Raw genomic sequence first — 23076 nt, 5'->3', positions numbered from 1 at the left:
AAATGAATGAAAGATGCAAAATAGTAAAGATGATGAAGGAAGTTCATTCTTAACTGTTTGCTAGGTGAGAATGAGGAGCTGGTGTGACAGGTGGTGGAGGGATGGAGAGAGAGGGAATGCAGGGGTTACTTGAAGTTTAGAAATCAGTATTCATACCGCTGGATTGTAAGTAGCTCAAGCTAAATATGAGATGCTGTTCCTCCAACTTGCATTTAGCCTCATTCTGACAATGGAGGAGGCCTAGGACAGAAAAGTCAGTGTGGGAATGGGAAGGGGAATTAAAGTGTTAGGCAACCGGAGATCAGGTGGACTGAGCAAAGGTGTTCAGCGAAAATGAACACCCAGTCTACGTTTGGTTTGCTCTCATCTACTGTATCAATGTTCCAGATGTGGACTCTTATACATCGGCGAGATCAAACGTCGACTGGATGATCATTTCGCTTAACACATTTACTCAGTCTGCCTGGATCGACCTGATCTCCCGGTTGCCAAACACTTTAATTCCCCTTCCAATTCCCACAAGACTGCCTTCAAGTTTCATGAAGCATTTTATGTCTAAGTACAAGTTAAGAGGACATTAACTATCCTTGAAAGGATTCTTTCAAACGTAACGCCAGCCAGTCCGGGGAAACTGGAATCAGGCTACAGTCTAGTGGCTACAGTCAAGCATGTTGGCAAAGGCTAGAGGGCACAGATTTATGGTGAGAAGGACAACATTTATATGATGGGGACATTTTTTTTTTCACAGGTAGAGTAATGGTGTCGTCTGAAACACACTGCCAAGGGTGATGGTTGAGGCAGATACCATAGTGGCATTTAAGAGGCTTTTAGATGGGCACATGTATATGCAGGGAATGGAGGAGTATGGATAATGTGAGGGCAGAGGAGATTGGTTTAACCTGATATCATGTGTGAGTCAGACATAATGAGCCAAAGGGCCTGTTCTGTACTGTTCTATGTTCTGTTATTCTCAGAAAACAGAAAAACACTCGATACACTCAGCAGATCAGGTAGCCTCTGTAGAAAGGGAAACACCGTTAATATTGTAGATTTGAGATCCTTCATCAGAACTTGCTTGGGTCCCAGACCTGAAACATTAATTATTTCTTTCTCAACCTCTATTTCTGACATTTACTGCTGTTATTTCAGCTTTCAAGCATTTGCATATCTGTTTCAATTTTCATTTACGAAGACATCAGGTATTGCTTAAGGCTAGTCATCATATAATTAGAAAAATTAAATGTTGAAAACCTTGTATATTTGTTTGAGTATGCACTTGATGAATTAATGGTCTGAATCATAATTTTAACAATTAATATTAATTCACCATACCTGTATTCTTATGTTACACTTGTATGCACCAATTTAGATATTTTATTGCAAAAGTTCTAATCCATCCTTTTGTACATGTTGTCCTTTATTTGTCTAATTTTCCTCTATTTGCTGATCATAAGGATCATACAAGCATAGGAGAGATGAGTCCAGACAAGATTTTGGAACCTGGTTTGGGCAGCAAAGTGGCACATCTGGTAGAGTTGCTGCCTCACAGTGCTAGAGACCTGGAGTAAATCCTGACCTTGAGCTCTGTCAAATTAGACCATAATACATTGGAGCAGAATGAGGCCATTCAGCCCATCAAGTCTGCTCCACCATTCAATTATGGCTGATCTATTTTCCCTCTCAATCCCATTCTCCTACCTTCTCCCTGTATTAATCAAGAAGCTATGAATCTCCACTTTAAACATTGGCCTCCACAGCTGTCTGTGGCAATGAAATCCACAGATTCACCACTCTCTGGCTAAAGTTCCTCCTCACCTTCACTAAAGATCATAAACTCTTTTACACATGTTCACCCTGTGACTGGGTTGATTTCCTCCGGTTGCTCTGGTTTCCTCCGATATTCTAAAGATGTGCGAGTTTGGAAGTTAATATAAATCTGTAAAATTGGCCCTAATGTGCAGGGAGTGGATGCAAAAAGTGAGATCCAAAATCCAAACGCAAATGGAATCGAAAGGCATAGAACTTTCGATTACCTGGACTTACCTGGAGTTATGAGTATAAAAACAGCGCGGGGTTTGCTTCTACAGAGGCCCGGGGAGCCGTTGGTGAGAGGAGGACTTACCTGGAGCTGTGAGTTACCCAAATCACCAACGTTCCATCTCACTTCCAGAGAAGGATTCTGATTCTGGTGGAAGCCTCTGATTGGTGGAAGAGGACCAGCGGAAGCAGCTGATTGGCTGATTGGCTTGTATTGTATTTGTATTGTAATTGTAAGGCTTTATTGTATCTGGATGAGGGGGACAATGAAGGCCAGGGCAGTTTACTGTTCTGGATGTCAGATGTGGGAGGTCATGGAGTCGGAGTGTCCTCCAGACGTCCACATCTGCGCAAGGTGCGTCGAGATGGGGCTCCTAAGGGACCGTGTCAGGAACCTGGAACAGCAACTCGATGACCTCTGTCTGCTCAGGGAGAGCGAGGAGGTCATAGAAAGGAGTTACAGGGAGGTGGTCACTCCAAGACCACGGGAGACAGAAAACTGGGTCACAGTTAGGAAGGGCAACGGGCAGAGGCAGGGACTGGTGAGTACCCCGTGGCTGTACACCTTGGAAATATGTACTCATGCTTGAGTAAGGGTGGGGGAGACAGCCTACCTGGGGGCAGCGGCAGCGGCCGGGTCTCTGGCACAAAGACCGGTCCGGGTGCTCAGAAGGTTAAGGAAAAGAAGGGGAGGGCAATTGTAATAGGGGACTCTATAGTCAGGGGGTCGGATAGGCGATTCTGTGGACGCAGACAGGAGTCCCGGATGGTAGTTTGCCTCCCTGGTGCCAGGGTCAGGGATGTGTCTGAACGTGTCCAAGAAATCCTGAAATGGGAGGGAGAGGAGCCTGAGGTTGTGGTGCATATAGGTACCAACGACATAGGTAAAAAAAGAGAAGAGGTCCTGAAAGAAGAATTTAGGGAGTTAGGTAGAGAGTTAAGGAGAAGGACTGGAAAGGTAACAATCTCAGGATTACTGCCTGTGCCACGCGACAGTGAGAGTAGGAATGGAGTGAGGTGGAGGATAAATGCGTGGATGAGGGACTGGTGCAGTGGGTATGGATTCAAGTTTCTGGATCATTGGGACCTCTTTTGGGGAAGGTGCGACCTGTACAGAAAGGATGGGTTGCACTTGAACTCAAGGGGGACCAATATCCTGGCGGGGAGATTTGCAAAGGCTACTGGGGAGACTTTAAACTAGTATGGTTGGGGGGAGGGACTCAAATTGGGAAAGCTAGCAGTCAGGGTGTGAAGCAGGGGGCAGAGAATGGTAGCACTCTGACCCAAAATGTAGGGGAGAGAGAAGGAAAAGAAAATAATCAGAGAATAAGAGAGGGTGGGTTTCTTAAATGTGTATATTTTAATACTAGGAGCATTGTAAGAAAAGTGGATGAACTTAGAGCCTGGATTGACACCTGGAAGTATGATGTTGTGGCGATCAGTGAAACATGGTTGCAGGAGGGCTGTGATTGGAAACTAAATATTCCAGGATTTCGTTGCTTCAGGTGTGATAGAATTGGAGGGGCAAGAGGTGGAGGTGTTGCATTGCTTATCAGGGAAGATATTACAGCAGTGCTTTGGCAGGATAGATTAGAGGGCTCGTCTAGGGAGGCTATTTGGGTGGAACTGAGAAATGGGAAAGGGGTAGCAACACTTATAGGGGTGTATTATAGACCGCCAAATGGGGAGCGAGAATTGGAAGAGCAAATATGTAAGGAGATTGCAGATATTAGTAGTAAGCACAAGGTAGTGATTGTGGGAGATTTCAATTTTCCACACATAGACTGGGAAACACATTCTGTAAATGGGCTGGATGGGTTGGAGTTTGTAAAATGTGTGCAGGATAGTTTTTTGCAACAATACATAGAAGTACCTACTAGAGAAGGGGCAGTACTGGACCTCCTGTTAGGAAATGAGATGGGTCAGGTGGCAGAGGTATGCGTTGGGGAACAGTTCGGGTCCAGTGATCACAATACCATTAGTTTCAATATAATTATGGAGAGGGACAAAACTGGACCTAGGGTTGAGATTTTTGATTGGAGAAAGGCTAACTTTGAGGAGATGCGAAAGGATTTAAAAGGAGTAAATTGGGACAGTTTGTTTTATGGGAAAGATGTGGAAGAGAAATGGAGTACATTTAAAGGTGACATTTTAAGAGTACAGAATCTTTATGTCCCTGTTCGGTTGAAAGGAAATCGTAAAAATTGTAAAGAGCCATGGTTTTCAAGGGAAATTGGACACTTGGTTCGGAAAAAGAGGGAGATCTACAATAATTATAGGCAGCATGGAGTAAATGAGGTGCTTGAGGAGTATAAAAAATGTAAAAAGAATCTTAAGACAGAAATTAGAAAAGCTAAAAGAAGATATGAGGTTGCTTTGGCAAGTAAGGTAAACGTAAATCCGAAGGGTTTCTACCGCTATATTAATAGCAAAAGGATAACGAGGGATAAAATTGGTCCATTAGAGAGTCAAACTATCTGCAGAGCCACAAGAGATGGGGGAGATATTGAACAGTTTCTTTTCTTCGGTATTCACCAAGGAGAAGGATATTGAATTATGTGAGGTAAGGGAAACAAGTAGCATAGCTATGGAAACTATGAGGATCAAAGAAGAGGAAGTACTGACACTTTTGAGAAATATAAAAGTGGATAAGTCTCCAGGTCCGGACAGGATATTCCCTAGGACATTGAGGGAAGTTAGTGTTGAAATAGCAGGGGGTATGGCAGAAATATTTCAAATGTCATTAGAAACGGGAATAGTGCCGGAGGATTGGCGTACTGCGCATGTTGTTCCATTGTTTAAAAAGGGGTCTAAGAGTAAACCTAGCAATTATAGACCTGTTAGTTTGACGTCAGTGGTGGGCAAATTAATGGAAAGAATACTTAGAGATAATATATAAGCATCTGGATAAACAGGGGCTGATTAGGAACAGTCAGCATGGATTTGTGCCTGGAAGGTCATGTTTAACTAATCTTCTTGAATTTTTTGAAGATGTTACTCGGGAAATGGATGAGGGTAAAGCAGTGGATGTTGTGTATATGGACTTCAGTAAGGCCTTTGACAAGGTTCCTCATGGAAGGTTGGTTAAGAAGGTTCAATGGTTGGGTATTAATGGTGGAGTAGCAAGATGGATTCAACAGTGGCTGAATGGGAGATGCCAGAGAGTAATGGTGGATGGTTGTTTGTCAGGTTGGAGGCCAGTGACGAGTGGGGTGCCACAGGGATCTGTGTTGGGTCCACTGTTGTTTGTCATGTACATCAATGATCTGGATGATGGTGTGGTAAATTGGATTAGTAAGTATGCAGATGATACTAAGATAGGTGGGGTTGCGGGTAATGAAGTAGAGTTTCAAAGTCTACAGAGAGATTTATGCCAGTTGGAAGAGTGGGCTGAAAGATGGCAGATGGAGTTTAATGCTGATAAGTGTGAGGTGCTACATCTTGGCAGGACAAATCAAAATAGGACGTACATGGTAAATGGTAGGGAATTGAAGAATGTAGGTGAACAGAGGGATCTGGGAATAACTGTGCACAGTTCCCTGAAAGTGGAATCTCATGTAGATAGGGTGGTAAAGAAAGCTTTTGGTGTGCTGGCCTTTATAAATCAGAGCATTGAGTATAGAAGTTGGGATGTAATGTTAAAATTCTACAAGGCATTGGTGAGGCCAATTCTGGAGTATGGTGTACAATTTTGGTCGCCTAATTATAGGAAGGATGTCAACAAAATAGAGAGAGTACAGAGGAGATTTACTAGAATGTTGCCTGGGTTTCAGCAACTAAGTTACAGAGAAAGGTTGAACAAGTTAGGGCTTTTATTCTTTGGAGCGCAGAAGGTTAAGGGGGGACTTGATAGAGGTTTTTAAAATGATGAGAGGGATAGACAGAGTTGACGTGGAAAAGTTTTTCCCACTGAGAGTAGGGAAGATTCAAACAAGGGGACATGACATGAGAATTAAGGGACTGAAGTTTAGGGGTAATATGAGGGGGAACTTCTTTACTCGGAGAGTGGTAGCTGTGTGGAATGAGCTTCCAGTGAAGGTGGTGGAGGCAGGTTCGTTTTTATCATTTAAAAATAAATTGGATAGTTATATGGATGGGAAGGGAATGGAGGGTTATCGTCTGAGCGCAGGTATATGGGACTAGAGGAGATTATGTGTTCGGCACGGACTAGAAGGGTCGAGATGGCCTGTTTCCGTGCTGTAATTGTTATATGGTTATAACTCAGAACTGCTATCAAACCAACAGAATGCAGAACTGATTAGTCAGCACCCAATTGAGTGATGATCTCAAGTATCTATACCTAGTGATAGATTGGGATCGTTGTCTCGTTGTAGGACATTGATCATTCTTTTAATCTGGATTTTTAACTCATGTATTGTGTTTTTTTTAATATAATTTATGGTGCTTTTATAAGTGATATACTAAGATTTAATATAGTACTTTATGATATTTTTTTAATATGCAATGCATTTTTTATGTAATGTTGCCCCTTGTCCGGACCTCGAGTCCGTAATAAAGTTTATTGTTATTAGTATTATTAGATTGGGGGAGCAGATTAAATGCAGATGGCACTGACGTAGAGATGGTCAAAAGCTTCAAGTTCCTAGGTGGAAATATCACCAACAACGTGTCCTGGACCAGCCATTTTTAAGCTATGGCCAAGAAAGCATACCAACAACACTACTTTCTAGGAAGGCTTAGGATGTTCAGCATGTCCCCAACAACTCTCCCCAACTTCTACAGACATGCTGTAGAAAGCATTTTATTCAGTGAAATGTCACAGCATGGTTTGGGAACAGCTCCATCTAAGATCACAAGAAATTGCAGAGGATTGTCGATGCAGCCCAGCCAATCACATAAACCAACCTTCCTTCCATTGACTCCATCTGCATGCTGGGGCCAGGGAAAGAACGTTCACGTTGTTTCCACCAATCTTTCCACCACTGCACACAAGAAGCACAAGACGCCATTGTATGCAGATGCAGAGAAGTGTGTTCAGCTCTGGCTGAACAATTTCTAATCTTGTGTTGTGAACTCGATAAGAAGATCTGCATGCTGCCTCTGCATGGCCACCAGCATAATCAAGGACCCGTCTCACCCCAGGACACCCATTCTTCTCCCCAACCCAATCAGGCAAGAGGTACAGAAGTGTGAAAACGCATAGCTCCAGATTCAGGGACAGAGTGCAGTCCTGAGCTACCATCAACCTCATTGGAGACCCTCAGAGTATCTATAATCGGATTTTACTGAGTTTTATCCTGCACTAAATGTAATTTCCTTTATCCTGTATGTGTACACTTGTACACAGATTGCAATCAGTATAGTCTTCCCGCTGACTGGATATAGATATAGGGCACATCATTTAGATTAGTTTAGTTTATTGACATGTGTACCGAGGTACAGTGAAAATATTTTTGTGATGTGCTAACCAGCCAACGGAAAGAAAATACATATTACAACCAAGCCATCTGCAGAATACACATGTATAATAAAGGGAATAACATTTAGCAAAGTCCGATTAAAGATAGTCTGAGGGTCTCCGATGAGGTGGATAGTAGCTCAGGACCGCTCTCTAGTTGTTGATAAGAAGTTTCAGTTGCCTGATAAAGATCGAAGAAAGGAGAGGATAACATTTTAAAATAGTCTTTAGACTCCAATGAGGTAGATGGGAGGTCATGACCCTTCACTAGTTGGCGAGAGGACGGTTCAGTTGCCAGATAACAGCTGGGATGAAACTGTCCTTCGATCCGGAGGTGTGCGTTTTCAAACGTATGTACTTCTTGCCTGATGGGAGAGGGGAGAGGGAATCTGTTTGGCAGCACGTAATGCAAAGCTTTTCACTGTATCTCGGTTACACGTGACAATAATAAACCTGCAGATGTTGAAATCTCGAGCAAAACAAAGTGCCGGAGGAACTCGGGCAGCAACTGTGGAGGGAATGAATGAGCAAAGTTGGGGGCGGGCATCCTTCCTCAGACAAAACACACAACAGTGTGCTGGAGTGCCTCAGTGGGTCAGGCAGCGTCGCAGCTCTTCTTCAGACGGCAGGGTGCCGGGTTTCCAAAATGTCACAGTATATTCCACAAATGTCCATTAGGAGGTGCAAGTCGGCAACTAAATGTCCCAGCGCCGCATCTTCTCCCCAGTGTACGTTTGTGACCCACGGTTGGGGAATGTGGCAGCGCGGCTGACCTTGCATGTAACTGGAACTTGCAATTTCGTCTATTTTTTTTGTAGGGTCTAACCCAAACTACTACTGGCTCCAGGACGTTAAACTGGCTCTGAATCCCATTTTTCTTCCTCCCAATTTTAATAATATTGCAAGCTGGGGGGTTGAATTAATCTTGTCCTTTGGAGGAAACCACGCAGAATTTATGGCTTAAATTAAAACGAATATACTCAAAGCAGCGAGAGAGTGATAACTGTGGTAAACGTTAACTTTAGCCAAGGAGAAGGTGGGCGCACTCTCAAGATTGACGAGGTGAATCTTAGACAGCATATTCTGAACGGGCCAGGCAGCAGCATCTCTGGAGAAAAGGAATAGGTGACATTTCGGGTCGAGACCCTAATATATGAGGAAGAGTCTCGACCCAAAACGTCAACTATTCCTTTTCTATATGTTGTCTTTCCTGCTGAATTACTGCAGCATTTTGTGTCTATCGTCGGTGTAAACGAACAACTGCAATTCGTTCCTACACAGCATATTCTGAAACTCTTCACAGTAACAAGCAGACAACGACAAAGGTGTCCCACAACATCGCCCAATATAATGGAGAATTCACCACACACACGCGCATACAGATCTGTACTTGGAGAGGTTGTTAATTAGACATCAAGTCAGTAACAACTGTAAACAAAAAGGCGGATTGGAAAATATTGAGTTTAGCACGGCCAAAGCAACGTTGATTTTCTTAAAACCATGGTTCAAACCAATCCATGTTCTCCAGAGATGCTGCCTGGCCCGCTGAGTTAATCCAGCACTTCATGGTTTTTTTTTTTTGTAAACCAGCATCTGCAGCTCCGTGTGCCAACAGAGACTTGTTGGGGTCCACAAATTGGAGGCAGGCGGCCGTACTTCCGAAATTTCTGATCCTTGGATAGAAAACATTTCATTAAATAATGCATGAAATATATATGACACTACTATCTCGTCGCACGTTCTATTGCATGCAGTTGCTTTTACGGTGCAGTTTTGTTTTACTACACGTTGTGTATAGATTTTGGAAAATATAATTGCAGTTGTTCGTGTTTTATGTATGCCAACTGCTCAAAGCTCACCTAGACGCTGTAGAGTCAAATTACACGGGGTATAAACAGAAGTGGAATGTGACCTGCCGGCTTCAACTTGCTCCGTTGTTCACTGAGATCGGCCAGGATCAGATTCGCAAAGCCCATGTAAAAACAAAACTATCGATCTCACTGCGTTGGCTCATTTTTTTAAATCCTGTGAAGGCGCAAGAGACAGAAAGGAGAACAAGAAAGGGTAATGATATGCACATAGAAACCCCATTCGCCAGGACAGATATTTATAAGAACTCATTCTTTGTAACAACCTTAAGGGAATGGAATAAACTAGACAACAATATAGTCAAATCACCTTCACTAGACAGTTTTAAGGGGGGCACAAACAGCACGTTACTATGCACAACACATCCAAGTTGGCAATATGCAGAGTACTGCCCTGCCGACTACAAATTCAGAAGGGTGGTTGTTAGAGAGGAGGGTTTCGGCCCGAAACGTTGCCTAGTTCCTTCGTTCCATAGATGCTGCTGCACCCGCTGAGTTTCTCCAGCTTTTTGTGTTCCTACAAATTCAGAAAGTTAGGAAGGAGACTGCAGACGCTGGAATCTGGCGCAAAACAAAAACAAGCTGCGGGAATTCAGCGGGTCAAGCAGCATCTGTGGAGGAAGAGCCACGATGTGTAGGTTTTGAACCCTTGTTCAGAAAATAATTTCCTCTCAGTTCCACATCCATTATCCCGAGATTCTGCCCACTGGTTCTGAACTCTAACTATTCCCAAGAGAACACTCGTAGTTTGGATAAAAGAGCGTCTGAAGAAGGGTCCTACTATCCCAGGCGTCACTTGTCCATGTTCTCCAGAGATGCTGTCTGACCCGTTGAGTTATTCCAGCAGTTCCTTGTTTCACCGAATTTAGAAATACTAAATACTAAAGAGAAACTCTTCATGGACTCAAATGTTGACCGTTTTTCTCCCCACAGACAATGCCTTGACCCGATGAATGTTTCCGGTGTTTTCTGTTTTTATATCAGGTTGCCAACATTTGAGTCTTTTTTAATTTTACTGCCAATCAAGAAATTCGAGCCAGCACCGCCATTCAATATGATCATGGCTGATTATCCAGAATCAGCATCCCGTTCTTGCTTTACCCCGTATCCCTTGATTCGCCCGAAGATCTAAATCTCTCTTGAAAACATCCAGCGAATTGGTTTCCACTGCCTTCTGTGGCAGAGAATTCCACAGATTCACAACTCTCTGGGTGAAAACGTCTTTCCTCTTCTCAGTCCTAAATGGCCAACCCCTTATTCTGAAACTGTGACCCCTGGTTCTGGACTCCCTCAACATCGAGTACATTTTTCCTACATTTACCCTGTCCAATCATCTAATACTTTTATTTATATGTTTCTACGTTTCGGGTCCAGGCCCTTCCGCAGAAGAAGGGTCTTAACCAAAGTGTCTGAAGAAAGGTCTCAACTCAAAACGTCAACCATTCCTTCTCTCCAGAGATGCTGCCTGTCCCGCTGAGTTGCTCCAGCTGTACTATAATATGTAAAGACTTGGATAGAGTAAATTGTGCGAGGATGTTTCAAGCAGTGCGAGAGTCTAGAACCAGAGGGCACATCCTCAGAGTAGAAGCACATTCCTTTCGAATGGAGATAGAAGAACTCCAGCCAGAGGGTGGTGAATCTGTGGATTCTCATTGCACCACCTCTTGCACATGTTAGTAGTTTTATTATAGCCTTGTGTACATTAACGACAGCTGGTAGGGTTGTCGCCTTGCAATGCAAGATACATAACCACTGGTGCTGTCTATACGGAGTTTGCACGCTCTCTCTGTGACCGTATGGGTTTCTTCCGGGTTCTCTAGTTTTCTCCCGATGACGTGTGGGTTTTAGATTAATGGGCATTAATAAATCGTCCCAAATGTGTACATGGAATGAATGGGAAAGGAAGATACATACACCCAGTGATCTATGGTCCGCGATACTCGATGGGCCGAAGGGCCTGCTTCCATGCTGTATCTCCGAACTAGACTAGCATGGTTTTACTGGACAGCACACAGACGGGGTTTCGCTGTATCTCGGAACATGTGACACTAACAAACCAATAGCTCTGTGGAAATAGTGTACTCTTCCCCTTCTCTCCGAGAGCCAATCTAAGGCAAGACAACTTTTTTTCGGAGAAGTAAACTGCTCAGATCACCATCCAAACGTGGTGTCAAAAATACCACCTTTTCACGTTCTACGGCAATCCCGGCTCCTGCTCCCGAATTGCTTGCTGCACCTGCAAATAATGTAATGGGCTGCAACTTTTAGGTGGCCTGGTCACCATGTGAAGAAGATACAAGCGCTGTCGTGGGAGGCGTGCACTAGTCACCGGGTCTGCAAACGGCGATCAGAAACACAGGCTCGCCTCGGTTTTATTTCCAAATCTCCCCGCACAAACACACACAGACTGGCCTCTGGGAATGTTGACGTCAGCTGGAAAGAGGGAGTGTATGTTCCGGTTCAGGAACTAGAAGGCGGAGGAAACTGTGAAGGAGACGGTAACAAAACACAAATTAAAAGAGCGGAGGAGATCATGTAAAGTGGAAAGAAAGTCAAAGAAAGCGCAGTGCAAAATTCATCTCACCGAGAGCAACAGGAGGGAGAAGAGCAAAGCGAGCCTGTGGTTTTTAACTCGACTTATTTATGTTGACATTAATGTGTATTTTATTTCACTTTGCTCTCCGCTCTCCTTGCTTGTTCTGTTGCGGGAGGCGGGCGGACTGTGGAGCCTGAGGGCAGCGAGCCCGGAGCTTTCCATCCGAGCAGCCCAGCCAGCGCTTTACACCGAGCCCACCTCCACTCCGGGACCATGTTCAACTGCATCCCTCTCTGGCGGTGCAACCGGCACGTCGAGGTGGTGGACAAACGACACTGCTCGCTCCTCGTCGTCCCCGACGAGATCTATCGTTACAGCCGCAGCCTGGAAGAGCTGCTACTCGATGCCAACCAACTGCGGGATTTGCCGAAAGTAAGTAAGCGACCGGCAACTGCTTGCTCTCCTTGGTAATTGCTGCCTCCCCCCCCTTTTTTTGCTCGCTGCACTTCACCTCTGCGTTCCCAGCGCTAAACCAACTTTGTTATAAGTGAGGGGCGAGAGAGAGAGAGAGTGAGAGAACGTGGGCCGGGTAATGGTTTGCAGTGATTCCACACACCGTTGTGGATTTTGTCCAATATAACTTCCTCAAAGCAAAGCTTGCATCTTCTGCAACACACTACTGCCTCTGCAGAGGAAAAGTTCACTCCGGCAAATAAAAAGTTTTAAAAGCGGTGGGTGGCGTGGGGAGATTATCAAGGTATCGGTTTCATGTTTAAGATGTTTGTCTTTTTTCTTGAAGTGAAGTATTTGCATGTTTTAAGGTTAGTAGCTCTGTAAGCGAAAATGTCAACTACCTGGTGAAGTTGACTTTTGAAAATCAAATTCCAGGAGCTGGAAATCTGATTTTTTTTTAAAGATAAAATGCTGGAAGTACCCAACAGGTCAGGCAATATCTGTGGAAAGGGAAATGTTTAAAGTGTCAAATGGGATACTCTTGGTCAGAACTGGGAAAACGACAGTGTTTTAATTGGCAGTAAAAAAAGTGTATAGAAGCTGGGAGGTCATGTTGCAGTTGTATTTAGAATATTGTGTTCAGTTCTGAGCACCATGTTATAGGAAAGCTTTTGTCAAGCGTGAAAGGGTTCAGAAAAGATTTACGAGAATGTGGCCAGGACTAGGGGGTGTGAGATACAGGGAGAGGTTGAGTAGGCTGGGTCTCTATTCCTTGGAGCGCAGGAGGATGAGGGGTGATCATATAGTGCATAAAATCATGAGAGGAATAGATCAGGTAGATGCACAGTGTCTCTTTACCAGAGTAGAGGAAGCGAGGACCAGAGGACACAGGTGACACAGGTTCAAGGTGAAGGGGAAAAGATTAAATAGGAATCTGGAGGTTAACTTTTTCACACAAAGGGTGGTGCGTGTATGGAACAAGCTGCCAGAGGAGGTATTTGAGGCTGGGACTATCCCAATGTTTAAGAGACAGGTACATGGATAGGACAGGTTTGGAGGGAAATGGACCAAGTGCAGGCTGGTAGGACTAGTGTAGCAGGGACATGTTGGCCAGTGTGGTGGGCAAGTTGTGCTGAAGGGCATGTTTTCACACTGTACCACTCTATGACTCTAAAGAATGTCTTGGGTTAGTTTACTTAAGGATATCCCTGTATGGTATTTATTGATTTGCATATTGGTGGAAATCATGTTGTGCATTGACCCAGGAATGTAAATGTGTTTTATCCATCCACGTTGACAAAGGCAGAATTGATTTGGTGATGCCTGCCACTCAGGGCAGGTGAGACCAAGGGCAGGATGGTTGTAGACCCTTCCCTCATCTCTGGGATGTGGTATTACAACTTGTTCTGGTTGGAGGGTAAGATTTTGCCTCGTGTTTGCAGGTTTGTTTTGCACAGAGCCAACCCTGTTCCAGCTGCGCGCTGTGCCGGAGAAACATAGAAATTAGGTGCAGGAGTAGGCCATTCGGCCCTTCGAGCCTGCACCGCCATTTAATATGATCATGGCTGATCATCCAACTCAGTATCCCGTACCTGCCTTCTCTCCATACCCTCTGATCCCCTTGGCCACAAGGGCCACATCTAACTCCCTCTTAAATATAGCCAATGAACTGGCCTCAACTACCCTCTGTGGCAGAGAATTCCAGAGATTCACCACTCTCTGGACAAGCAGAAAGGTGCTTGTCACTAGTTTTGTTCTTGGTCTGAAGTCAGAAGAATGAGGGGGAGGGGGGGAGGGGGGGTCTATGGGAAGTGGTATTTTAAAGCAGCTGATTAACTGTACAAAAGTATTTGGTGCCATTGTGTCCAACTTTGCATTTAAAGTGTTCTTGATTTTCATGCCTCTTGCCTGGAAATAAATATTTGTGAGGAAGTTTATTCTAAATTAAACTTGGGTGGCACAGTGGAGCAGCTGGTAGAGCTGGTGCCTCACAACTCCAGAGACCCAGGTTCAATCCTGAACTTTTATGCTGTGTGTGTGTGGAGTTTACATGTTTTCCCTGTGACGGCGTGGGTTTCCTTCTGGTGCCCTGGTTTCCTCTCACATCCCAAAGTCGTGAGGGTTTGTAGGTTAATTGGCCTCCATAAATTGCCTCTACTGTGTAGGGAGTGGATGAGAAAGTAGGATAACATAGAAGTGGTGTGAACGGGTAATTGATGGTCAGTGTGGACACGGTGGGCCGAAGGGCTTGTTTCGATGCTGTCTCAGTAAAACTAAATTGACATTCTTCTTAATGATATTGATGTTTTCAAACTGACTGCATAGAGAGCATCTTCATCTGATCCTGACAGGTTTGTTTGATTTGGATGTCACTGCAGGGAGTGCAGATACATTCTCCAATAATTCTACTTATTTATCTATTTATCTATTTATTTATTTATTTATTTTATTATTTATTTCGAACAGAATAAAAGAATAAAAAGCAAGTGTGAAACCGCATACAAAAAACAAAACAAGAATATTTATAAAGTGTCATAAACAATATCTATAAATAAATGAAATCGTATGTGTCTGAAAAGGAGCAGGAAGAAGCCAAAGCTTATTAATTCCCACCCCTTATTCAACTGCTTGTAATTATCTTATACAAATTTAGCAGCCATATAAACACCAGCCACTATATGTACACCAAATTATTTACATTTATACACTAGTCAAATATTTACAAACCATATAAAAATAAATAAATAAAAAGAAAAGAAAAAACCCTCATATACTATACAGTATCTTAGTCATATATACAACCCATCACTCTATAATCACCCTTCCCAATACAATCAGTATAACAAATATCCCACTCACAATCACCTATCCTCATCCCAATATCCTTTTAAACAACTGTTTTTGTACATCTTTTTAAACTGAATTATGCTTGTGCTAAGTTTTATCTCCTGTTTCAGACCATTCCACAAATTCACACCACAGATTGCTATGCGCATACTTTTAATAGTTGTTCTGACATTGAGTTTTTTTAAATTATGTTTCCCTCTCAAATTATACCCACCCTGTCTTTCCATAAACAGTTTTTGTATATTTCTTGGAAGTAAATAATGTCTTGCTTTGCACATAATTTGCGCAGTCTTAAATGTAACCAGATCGGGGAAAAGTGTTGGAATTATCACACAAAGCTTTCATAAAAATATAGCCAGACTCTGTGTAGACATTGCACTGTCTAGTTAGGAGTTAGATGACCCTTAATGATGAACCAGAAATATAATATGAAAAGTTGTCGGTACAGACTTGAGAGAGGATGGGCATATGATCCGGAAGTGGCGGCGCTGCCCTGGCAGCAGCGGCTCGCCTGCAGTCTGTTTGTTTTTACTTTTTTGTGTTGTTTTTTTTCGTTTTGTCTAGTTAAGTTTTTGGTTTTTAGGTTGTGTTTATGTGGGTGGGGGGTTGAAACGGGGCTTGCTGTCTCTCCCTATGGGGGAATGCAACTTTTTTGTCGTATCCCCCTTCTCTGCCGCCGTCTGCGCTGAGGCCTAATGGTGGAGCTGGCGACCTCGAGACTCCGGAGGCAGCCTGTCAGGACTTGCCCTGGGCTCGCTCCCGTGAGGGCGGTCCGGCTCGGGGCTGGAACAGCGCTCCCGTGAGGGGCTGTGACGCTCCCGTGAGGGCGGCCTGGCGAGGGGCTGAGACTCTCCCGTGAGGGGCTGTGGCGCTCCCGTCAGAGTGGTCCAGCTCGAGGGTGGAATGGCGCTCCCGTCGGAGCGGCCCAGCTCGAGGGAGGTACGGCTCTCCCGTCGGAGCAGCCCAGCTCGAGCGAAGTACCGCGCTCCCGTTGGAGCGGCCCAGCTCGAGGGAGGAGCGGCACTCACGTGTGGGCGATCCGGCTAGGGGCTGCAACGGTGCTCCGGTGGCTGGGACGGCGTTCTGGCGGCAGTGACCTGAGTCCGGGGTTCAGCCGCGGGCTGGCGGCTGCGTCCGCTGGACTGGAGGTGCGGCGGATTTGACCACCCCGGGCCGCGGTGTTTGAGTCGGCCCGTTTGCGGGGTGCGGTGAGCCGCGGGACTTGTTGTACCATCGCCCGGTGGGGAATCGCCTTAGCGCAGAGGGAGAATAGGAGGGAAGAGACTGCAGCCCTAAGATTTTTGCCTCCACCACAGTGAGGAGGTGTTTGGAGGACTCACTGTGGTGGATGTTAATTTGTGTTCATTGTTGATTATTATTGTATTATTGTATGTATGACTGCAGGCACGAAATTTCGTTCAGACCGTAAGGTCTGAATGACAATAAAGGTAATTCTATTCTATTCTATTCTATTCTATTCTATTCTATTCTATTCTATTCTATTCTATTCTATTCTATAGACCAGTGATGGCATAGTGGTGCAGCTGGTAGAGCTGATGGCTCACAGCATCAGAGACCAGTGTCCACCCTTACCTTGAGTGTTGTCTGTGTGGAGTTTGGAAGATCTCCCTGTGACTCGGTGTGTTACCTCCAGGCATTTGGTTACCTCTCACATCTCAAAGATGGTCCCAATTGGCCTCCTGGAGAAAAAAAATGTCCCTAATGTGTACGGAGTGGACGTGAAAATAGTACGTGAAGTAATGTTTCTATAGGGGACCTGAGAGGTGTGTTTTTGTTTTGTTCCATGCAGAGAATAGATGATATGTGGAGTGCATTGCCGAAGGAGGTGGTGGAATTATATTCGATTACTCGGTTTCAGAGACATTCAGGAGGAGATTTAAATGGGCAAGGCAGAGAAAGATACAGACTCGTATCTAGAAGGGCAAATGGGATTAGTGGGGGTGGGCAAAAATATTGGTATGGACTGAAAAGCCAATTTCTGTGCTGTAAAAAATAAGGTGAGGGGCGTTGGGGCAGGGGCACCTTCAAAAATAAGGAATAAAGATGCAATGGTATCCAATAGCATCGAATCGCAAATCACTAAATGTAGCAAGTCAAGTTCTGAGAGCACTAATCCTAAAGCTAACTGGTGGAAACAAAGTACTAGTGTTCATTTGTTGTGACATACAAATCAAAAGCATTGACATTATGTCTCGCTTGACTTTAGTTGGTCTAGGTATACCATAAATATTTGATCTCTATTGGAAGGGTAAATAAAAAATCTGAACATATGAAAAATTTACAAATGTAACATTTGCGCAGATGTATTGGGTTAGTATGTCATGTGTACCGAGATACAGTGTTCAACTTTGTTTTGCGTGTGATCTCAGCAAATCCTACCATATATGACCATATCTGATCTTGCAAAAGAGAAAATAAACAGTGCAGAATATCACGTTTTAGCTGCAGAGAATGTACATATTTATAAAAAGCATGTGGTCTGAAATGAGGTAGACTGAAAGATCTGGAATTAATTGAGAATCTTACATAAATCAGCAAAGGGAAAGACAATAGACAATAGGTGCAGGAGTAGGCCATTCGGCCCTTCGAGCCAGCACCGCAATTCAATGTGATCATGGCTGATCATCCCCATTCAGTACCCCGTTCCGGCCTTCTCCCCATATACCCTGACTCCACTATTTTTAAGAGCCCTATCTAGCTCTCTCTTGAAAGCATCCAGAAAACCTGCATCCACATGAGGCAGAGAATTCCACAGACTCACCACTCTCTGTGAGACAAAGTGTTTCTTCGTCTCTGTTCTAAATGGCCTGCTCCTTATTCTTAAACTGTGGACCCTGGTTCTGGAAAGACTTAAGGGCCTGTCCCACTATGGCGACCTTATTTGTGAGTTCAGGAGAGTTTGCCCTCGCCACAAGCTCGCAGCATGGTCGACACGTGGTTGTATGTGGTCTCTGGTAAGTCTCCTTCATGGTCGAGAGGAGTTCCCGCATAGTGGTTACTACTTGAGGCCTCAGTTTGTTTGCGGAAAATTTTTTCAACAAGCTGAAAAATTTTCTGCAAGTAAAAATTGGTCGGCAAGGAGAAAAGCAATACTTTTGAACTCGTAGTGCAGTGTTAGTGGGGTTGCCATGTCGTTGTAGGTAGTTGAGGTAGCCGTAAGTAATCTCCTTTGCTGACCGGGCATTTTAATTGGCTCATTGGGGATAAAAAACGTAAGCATGAGTTTTCAGAACCAAGGAAAACCGACTGGTAATATTAAACTATACTGCTAAACTTCACAGCGGTATATCTCTAGCTTACTAAAAGTTGTCCTACTTCTTAAAAGTGTCTCCACCTCTTCTCCCCCCACCCCCCCCCCCCCCCCCTTCCCCCCTTCTCCCCCCATCTCCTCCCCCCATCTCCTCCTTCTCCCCTCCCCTCCCCCCCCCCCCCCCCCCCCCCCCCCCCCCCCCTTTTAAAGGACTTACCGTACACTATGCTAGCCGTCTTTAACCTTCCTGTTCATCGCGGGTATCACCTTGGCTTTGCACCTTGTGAATTTCAGACAGCACACCCCCGCTTTCCCTGGCCCCCGCCTTTGCGATGTGTGTATGTATGTATGTTCAGCACTGCCGGTCGATCCAGCTCGCGGTTTTTCAGGCGAGTGCCCCCGAGCTTGAAGGTCGCAGGCAGTTTGCTAAAACGTCGCGTAAGTGGGACAGGCCCTTAAACGAATGACCTGCTAGGAATCCAGAGTTCGAGGAGAGGTCCAAACTGTGACAATGGGAGGTCCTTGCAATTGAGAAATATAATTGCAGGCAGTGTATGAGTAAAGACTGGGGTGTTCCATAAGTTGATTTTGTTCACGATGAAAAATACACAATCAATTGTTATAGTTACCATACCTCCACTGTAGTGTGAGAGTAGGAGAGTGTGTTACTTCTGCACTCACAGGAATTAACATATGTACATGTGTCAGACTTATTAATTTAATAATATTATGTGTGTGTGTTTGTATGTAGAGGATGTCCGTAAGTCAGATGTTTATTAATCTGGGGATAGCCTGACGTAATACTATAGCAAAACTGAAATTTGGATGCCTGTACATTTGAACACTAGTTAATATTTTGATATTATTTCCTTTGCTCACTACCCCAGTGTTGCCACAAAAGGCATCCGGAGAGGTTCTATCAGAATGATTGGAAATGGATAATGGATCTGTGTTGAGGATGCTGGATGGTCTTTATACTAGATAGTGCAGAGGTGAGGTTTATTGTTCTGATAAATCGAGGCAGGGTTTTTTCAAGGCCACATGGTATTCTAATTTGGGAAAAGCCAACACCATTGACATTTGTTGGGTCTGACTGCTTGCAGCTTGGAGTTTGGCAGTTTGTAACCAAATAAAATGTCATTACTTTTCTGTTATCTTGCCACGCCTCCGGGTGGTGCCACGATGGCAGCCTCGCCAACAGTCTGTCTGTCCTTTCATTTTTTTTTTAGTTTGTTTTTGTTATTTTAATGTGTGTTTAAAATTTGTGTTAATGTTCTCTGGTTTGTTTTATGTGGGGGTCAGGGGAAACCTTTTTTCAATTTCTTACCTTGACGGAGTTGCGATTGTTTTCCGGGTGGTAAATCCGGCCGCTCTGCGGCCTAACATCATGGAGCTGGAGGCCTTGCTCGGGATTGTCTTTGAGCCCCACCGTGGGGCGTGGACTTACCATCGGAGCCAATTCCTTGCTTGGGATCGATGCTCCAATGCGTCCGATGCGCCTGCGGACGTTTACATCGCGGACCTCGCAGTCAAGGGAGAGACCGAGTCGGGCGCTCCAAAGCCGCAGACCCTAGGTCGATCGCCCGGCGTGGGGATCTGAGATGTCCTCGATGCAGGAGCTTGATTGGCCCGAAGCGGAGGGCCTGCTGCCGGATACGGGAGTTAAGATCGTCCCGTCAGCGGAATACTCGAGGCCCCCGACCACAGGAGAACAAAGCAAGGAAGAGATTGAACTATTATTTTGCCTTCCATCACAGTGAGGAATGTGGAGGAGTCACTGTGGTGGATGTTTATGTTAAAATGTATTTTTGTGTGTTCTGTTGCTTTTTTATTGGTATGACTGTATGGCAAATCAAATTCCTCATATGTTCCTCATACTATTAAAGTATGCTTATGACTAAATAATCAACCAGCAAGTTATTTTATTATGTGTGGCTGCCTCTTCACAAAATAATGTACGAGGTGGAAATTTGTTGTGATAACCTTTGTGTTATGTTTTGATGTTATGTTAAGATGAAGAGTGATTCATTCTTGTTGCATTGAAGGATACTTCCTCATTAACTACCATGGGTTGTGATTGTTAAGATCTTCCTAGTGTGTAATAGGCATTAAAGTTATCTGTAGAAACAAAGAACTGCAGATGGTGGTTTACAGAGAAGGCACAAAGTGTTGGGTTAACTTGCGGGTCAGGCAGCATCTCTGGAGAACATGGATAGGTGACGTTTCAGGTTGGGACCCTTCTTGTGGTGTGAGGAATAATAGAAACAAAGAACTGCAGATGCTGGCTTACAAAAAAGACACAATGATGGAGTAACTTAGCAGGTCAGGCAGCATCCCTGGAGAACATGCATAGTAGGTATGTTACAAAACCTACCTGAATCGCCATTGGGAATCTGCCCACAGCCAGGTCCGCGATTTTGGCGCTGTTTGGAGGGGGCGGGTTTAAAACGCGATTTTTACTAGGCTGTACTAATCGCAGATGTTCAGCCTAGTAAATCATTAACGAAAAATCGCTGCAAGACCCGGTCGCAAAAGGTATTATTAGTTTTATAGGCCTCGATAATATAGTTATAAGGAAATTACTGTGGATGCAACCTCTCGCAGCCCCAGGGTTTTATAAAGCAAAATTAAAGGTATGTACCTTACAATTAAATGGGGCATATGGAATATCAACTCTATTGCGAATAGTTCATTTTGGGCTTTTTATATCCCGCAGTATTTTTCTCGGCATTTTGAACTAATCCAGAATAACGTTCTAAACCAGTTTCACAGAAACCCACTAGAAAGCCGATTTAAATGGGCACTTATTTACAGCAATTGAACACTAAATTCCTTCCATTTGGCCTATAAATTAATGTAAATTAGATATAAAAATCATGTTATATTGTGAATTATTTGTGAATAATCTTTGGACACTTAGGCTATTTAAAAATGTTAATCTTTCCTTAAGAAATGGGCTTTTGACTATTAAAAGATCACAGCTTTTTTGTAATGTCCATTGAAAATCAATAGGGAACAAGATGCTAATTTCCGAGTATGAAAATGGCCATAACTTTTTTAATACTTGAGATATGAAAGTGAATTTGGTGTCAAATTAAACTTATTGTTATGCTTTATCTGATGGGATAAATTGCAGACTTGATTTTTAAAATCTCAAAATTTTGTAACATTGCTATGCATAGGTGACGTTTCAGATCGGGGCACTTATTCAGACTTTGGCACCTAAAATTATCTGGTGTGTATGCTGTTGTGGTTGTTCCTGTGGAGAACAGTTTTAGCACATTGAAAAGACAAAACCTAAGGTGTTGAGATATTTTGCTATTGTGTGACTTTAAGTAAAAATGAAACATTAGGCAGATTTAACATTCTGCAATGAGTGATTGCTAATATTTTAAGCATAGCTAGTTAGCTGATGTCTCACTTGGCAGTTGTGAGTGTAAAAAGAAGCTGGGAACTTAAATTAAAAATCTCTCTCCATGCCCTCGCCCTTACTGGAATCTGCAGTAAATGCCAATCTGTAGAAAATTATTAAAAGATGTGTATAATTATTAAAATAACAACCTAAGTGTTTCTTTCTTCACATTACTTTGGAACACTTGGAGGTTATAAAATTGTACTTGTTTTGCAATGCAAATTGAAGACTCGTGCACTAATAGAGTTGCATACTGTTCATGTTAAAGAAATTCTCCCTGAAGACAAATAGCTAATTATGGAATTTGTGTGTGTATATGGTAAATAAATTGCCATAAATATTTTTCTTCAATTTGTGTCGCATGTGCTAATGTTGCAGCTTTGCGCTATGGAAAATAGTGATGCATCCCTTCTTCTAAGACTGCAACCCCTCCCCACTCCTGTTAACACAGGTGTCGCCTATAATTGAGTTTACACAATGCTGTTATCTGTGCCAAAGTTATAGTATAGTGGTGTAAATGGCAGAAAAAAATGGCTTGGACTCATCTCATGTCATTTGTACATTTTGGAATCGTCAGTGAAACTAGATGCCTTCAATGTACAGAGATATGCAAGCAATGAAAGTGAGGCTGAAGGAGCAAAGTTCCTTGGTCTTTGTCGTACTGAGTGAAGCCAATAAAGATCTGTTGATGCTTAAACAAACTTAGGATTTGAAAGCCTTTCCTCAGTTAAATCTCCTGACAGTAATGTTATTGTGTCATAACTTGGAAGTTAGTTCAAGGGTTCTTCTGTGTTGCTTTAAGAAAATGGAAAAAAATAATTCTATTTCCCCCACTTTCTTTTCCCTTTTTGAGGAGTCATATTTTACAGCAAAACGAATTACTGCGTGACTGGAAAGGGTCCCGACCTGAAATGTCACCTATTCTTTCTCTCCAGTGATGCTCCCTGACCCGCTGAGTTACTCCAGCATTTTGTGTCTATCTTCGTAATAAACAAGCATCTGCAGTTCCTTCCTAGACATCAGTGTTCCTGGGCATGGTTGGGAGGGCTCGGTTGGATCAATGGCTCCCGCAAGTCTCTATTGCATTCATAGTGAGTCTTCATTAGAGTAGTTCTTGCTTCCAAAGGAATAGTCAGGATAACACACAACTACAGAGAGACACCAGCTATGTAACTAGCAAAAGTTAAGCAGGGATCTGAGGTGCAAAGAGACTTGGGGATGTTGGCATAGGAT

At 43.7% G+C, this 23076-nt stretch overlaps 1 protein-coding gene across 1 annotated transcript in view; it reads left to right on the top strand.

Moving 5' to 3' along the window:
* The first annotated feature begins 11494 nt into the window (after positions 1–11494).
* The window catches only part of lrrc1 (leucine rich repeat containing 1), a 126294-nt gene continuing 114712 nt past the window's right edge, over positions 11495–23076 (top strand). Inside the window, exon 1 of the mRNA XM_055635229.1 lies at positions 11495–12292. Coding sequence (XP_055491204.1) covers positions 12134–12292 — 159 coding nt within the window. The 5' untranslated portion in view covers positions 11495–12133. The remainder of the gene's footprint in view (positions 12293–23076) is intronic.

The sequence above is a fragment of the Leucoraja erinacea genome, chromosome 5 (assembly GCF_028641065.1).
Source record: "Leucoraja erinacea ecotype New England chromosome 5, Leri_hhj_1, whole genome shotgun sequence".
Taxonomy (NCBI): Eukaryota; Metazoa; Chordata; class Chondrichthyes; order Rajiformes; family Rajidae; genus Leucoraja; species Leucoraja erinaceus.
The sequence above is the reverse complement of the archived record's forward strand: the minus strand, read 5'-3'. Positions and strand labels throughout refer to the sequence as shown.